Source organism: Polypterus senegalus, unplaced genomic scaffold (assembly GCF_016835505.1).
Source record: "Polypterus senegalus isolate Bchr_013 unplaced genomic scaffold, ASM1683550v1 scaffold_3103, whole genome shotgun sequence".
In the NCBI taxonomy this organism is placed as follows: domain Eukaryota; kingdom Metazoa; phylum Chordata; class Cladistia; order Polypteriformes; family Polypteridae; genus Polypterus; species Polypterus senegalus.
The window spans coordinates 1-4000 of NW_024383860.1; the positions used below are offsets into that span (position 1 = coordinate 1).

The 4000-nt window shown below is 44.3% G+C and overlaps 1 protein-coding gene across 1 annotated transcript; it reads left to right on the forward strand.

Moving 5' to 3' along the window:
• The first annotated feature begins 88 nt into the window (after positions 1-88).
• Positions 89-2113, forward strand: LOC120521627 (flocculation protein FLO11-like). The gene has a single exon (XM_039743118.1). It carries the CDS (start codon positions 191-193, stop codon positions 2111-2113), a length of 1923 nt encoding a protein of 640 aa, XP_039599052.1. The 5' UTR covers positions 89-190.
• Positions 2114-4000: the final 1887 nt, after the last annotated feature.

Consider the following 4000-nt stretch of genomic DNA (forward strand, 5'->3'; position numbering starts at 1 on the left):
AATAACAAATACAAAGAAATATGCTAATGCAAATCAGAAAATAAAAAAAACTATAAAAACTACAAATATAACCACACGCTCTACATTCACTACAACTTCACAATTATTAAAGAAAAATACAACACTGTCTACAACTGCTTTATCACAAGCAATAACAAGCAGCCAAGGAGAAACTACCATTTCTGTTACAATGGCTAAACCTTCCTCAACTGCAACAGAAACATCCGGTAGTCCTCTGTCGACACACTCACCGTCCACAACTATTATTTCTGTTCCATCAGAAACCTCCACTTTAACACAGGCAACACTTCCAGCAACTTCTGAAAATGCAACGACCTTCTCACCAACTTCACATTCACAGTCAGCAAGCAAGCCGACATCTCCCATTACAGACAGTACAACTCTCACATCACATACAACAGAAATACATCCAACTTCTCCCGAGGCAACAACACAGTCAACGCAATCTGCAACTTCAACATCACAGCCAATAACTAGTAGCCCAACAGAAACAACATCTTCATTGACCACTCCTATGCCTTCAACTTCTGAAACAGAAGCAACCAGTTCTCCTCCTCTATCGACAGCCTCGCAGTCCACTCTTTCTAGATCGGTGTCATCAGAAACATCAGTGCTCACAATTGCTACATCTCCGGAAACCTTTGAAACTGCAAGCACTTTGTCCTCAACATTACATTCACAGTCATCACCGAATCCAACATTTTCCAGTACTCAAACGACGTCTCCGATAACGCAGACCACCCAGTCAATTTCAACTTCCTCTCATGCGACAAACAGTTCAACACTGTCTACAACTGCTTCATCACAAGCAATAACAAGCAGCCAAGGAGAAACTACCACTTCTGTTACAATGGCTAAACCTTCCTCAACTGCAACAGAAACATCCGGTAGTCCTCTGTCGACAGACTCACCGTCCACAACTATTATTTCTGTTCCATCAGAAACCTCCACTTTAACACAGGCAACACTTCCAGCAACTTCTGAAAATGCAACGACCTTCTCACCAACTTCACATTCACAGTCAGCAAGCAAGCCGACATCTCCCATTACAGACAGTACAGCTCCCACGTCACATACAACAGAAATACATCCAACTTCTCCCGAGGCAACAACACAGTCAACGCTATCTGCAACTTCAACATCACAGCCAATAACTAGTAGCCCAACAGAAACAACATCTTCATTGACCACTCCTATGCCTTCAACTTCTGAAACAGAAGCAACCAGTTCTCCTCCTCTATCGACAGCCTCGCAGTCCACTCTTTCTACTTCGGTGTCATCAGAAACATCAGTGCTCACAATTGCTACATCTCCGGAAACCTTTGAAACTGCAAGCACTTTGTCCTCAACATTACATTCACAGTCATCACTGAATCCAACATTTTCAAGTACTCAAACGACGTCTCCGATAACGCAGACCACTCAGTCAATTTCAACTTCCTCTCATGCGACAAACAGTTCAACACTGTCTACAACTGCTTCATCACAAGCAATAACAAGCAGCCAAGGAGAAACTACCACTTCTGTTACAATGGCTAAACCTTCCTCAACTGCAACAGAAACATCCGGTAGTCCTCTGTCGACAGACTCACCGTCCACAACTATTATTTCTGTTCCATCAGAAACCTCCACTTTAACACAGGCAACACTTCCAGCAACTTCTGAAAATGCAACGACCTTCTCACCAACTTCACATTCACAGTCAGCAAGTAAGCCGACATCTCCCATTACAGACAGTACAGCTCCCACGTCACATACAACAGAAATACATCCAACTTCTCCCGAGGCAACAACACAGTCAACGCTATCTGCAACTTCAACATCACAGCCAATAACTAGTAGCCCAACAGAAACAACATCTTCATTGACCACTCCTATGCCTTCAACTTCTGAAACAGAAGCAACCAGTTCTCCTCCTCTATCGACAGCCTCGCAGTCCACTCTTTCTACTTCGTGTCATCAGAAACATCAGGGCTCACAATTGCTACATCTCCGGAAACCTTTGAAACTGCAAGCACTTTGTCCTCAACATTACATTCACAGTCATCACCGAATCCAACATTTTCCAGTACTCAAACGACGTCTCCGATAACGCAGACCACCCAGTCAATTTCAACTTCCTCTCATGCGACAAACAGTTCAACACTGTCTACAACTGCTTCATCACAAGCAATAACAAGCAGCCAAGGAGAAACTACCACTTCTGTTACAATGGCTAAACCTTCCTCAACTGCAACAGAAACATCCGGTAGTCCTCTGTCGACAGACTCACCGTCCACAACTATTATTTCTGTTCCATCAGAAACCTCCACTTTAACACAGGCAACACTTCCAGCAACTTCTGAAAATGCAACGACCTTCTCACCAACTTCACATTCACAGTCAGCAAGCAAGCCGACATCTCCCATTACAGACAGTACAGCTCCCACGTCACATACAACAGAAATACATCCAACTTCTCCCGAGGCAACAACACAGTCAACGCTATCTGCAACTTCAACATCACAGCCAATAACTAGTAGCCCAACAGAAACAACATCTTCATTGACCACTCCTATGCCTTCAACTTCTGAAACAGAAGCAACCAGTTCTCCTCCTCTATCGACAGCCTCGCAGTCCACTCTTTCGACTTCGTGTCATCAGAAACATCAGGGCTCACAATTGCTACATCTCCGGAAACCTTTGAAACTGCAAGCACTTTGTCCTCAACATTACATTCACAGTCATCACCGAATCCAACATTTTCCAGTACTCAAACGACGTCTCCGATAACGCAGACCACCCAGTCAATTTCAACTTCCTCTCATGCGACAAACAGTTCAACACTGTCTACAACTGCTTCATCACAAGCAATAACAAGCAGCCAAGGAGAAACTACCACTTCTGTTACAATGGCTAAACCTTCCTCAACTGCAACAGAAACATCCGGTAGTCCTCTGTCGACAGACTCACCGTCCACAACTATTATTTCTGTTCCATCAGAAACCTCCACTTTAACACAGGCAACACTTCCAGCAACTTCTGAAAATGCAACGACCTTCTCACCAACTTCACATTCACAGTCAGCAAGCAAGCCGACATCTCCCATTACAGACAGTACAGCTCCCACGTCACATACAACAGAAATACATCCAACTTCTCCCGAGGCAACAACACAGTCAACGCTATCTGCAACTTCAACATCACAGCCAATAACTAGTAGCCCAACAGAAACAACATCTTCATTGACCACTCCTATGCCTTCAACTTCTGAAACAGAAGCAACCAGTTCTCCTCCTCTATCGACAGCCTCGCAGTCCACTCTTTCTACTTCGTGTCATCAGAAACATCAGGGCTCACAATTGCTACATCTCCGGAAACCTTTGAAACTGCAAGCACTTTGTCCTCAACATTACATTCACAGTCATCACCGAATCCAACATTTTCCAGTACTCAAACGACGTCTCCGATAACGCAGACCACCCAGTCAATTTCAACTTCCTCTCATGCGACAAACAGTTCAACACTGTCTACAACTGCTTCATCACAAGCAATAACAAGCAGCCAAGGAGAAACTACCACTTCTGTTACAATGGCTAAACCTTCCTCAACTGCAACAGAAACATCCGGTAGTCCTCTGTCGACAGACTCACCGTCCACAACTATTATTTCTGTTCCATCAGAAACCTCCACTTTAACACAGGCAACACTTCCAGCAACTTCTGAAAATGCAACGACCTTCTCACCAACTTCACATTCACAGTCAGCAAGAAGCCGACATCTCCCATTACAGACAGTACAGCTCCCACGTCACATACAACAGAAATACATCCAACTTCTCCCGAGGCAACAACACAGTCAACGCTATCTGCAACTTCAACATCACAGCCAATAACTAGTAGCCCAACAGAAACAACATCTTCATTGACCACTCCTATGCCTTCAACTTCTGAAACAGAAGCAACCAGTTCTCCTCCTCTATCGACAGCCTCGCAGTCCA

Bases quoted from the DNA above. Each gene is read 5' to 3' on its own strand.
- LOC120521627 (XM_039743118.1), top strand. From the start codon at position 191: ATGGCTAAACCTTCCTCAACTGCAACAGAAACATCCGGTAGTCCTCTG.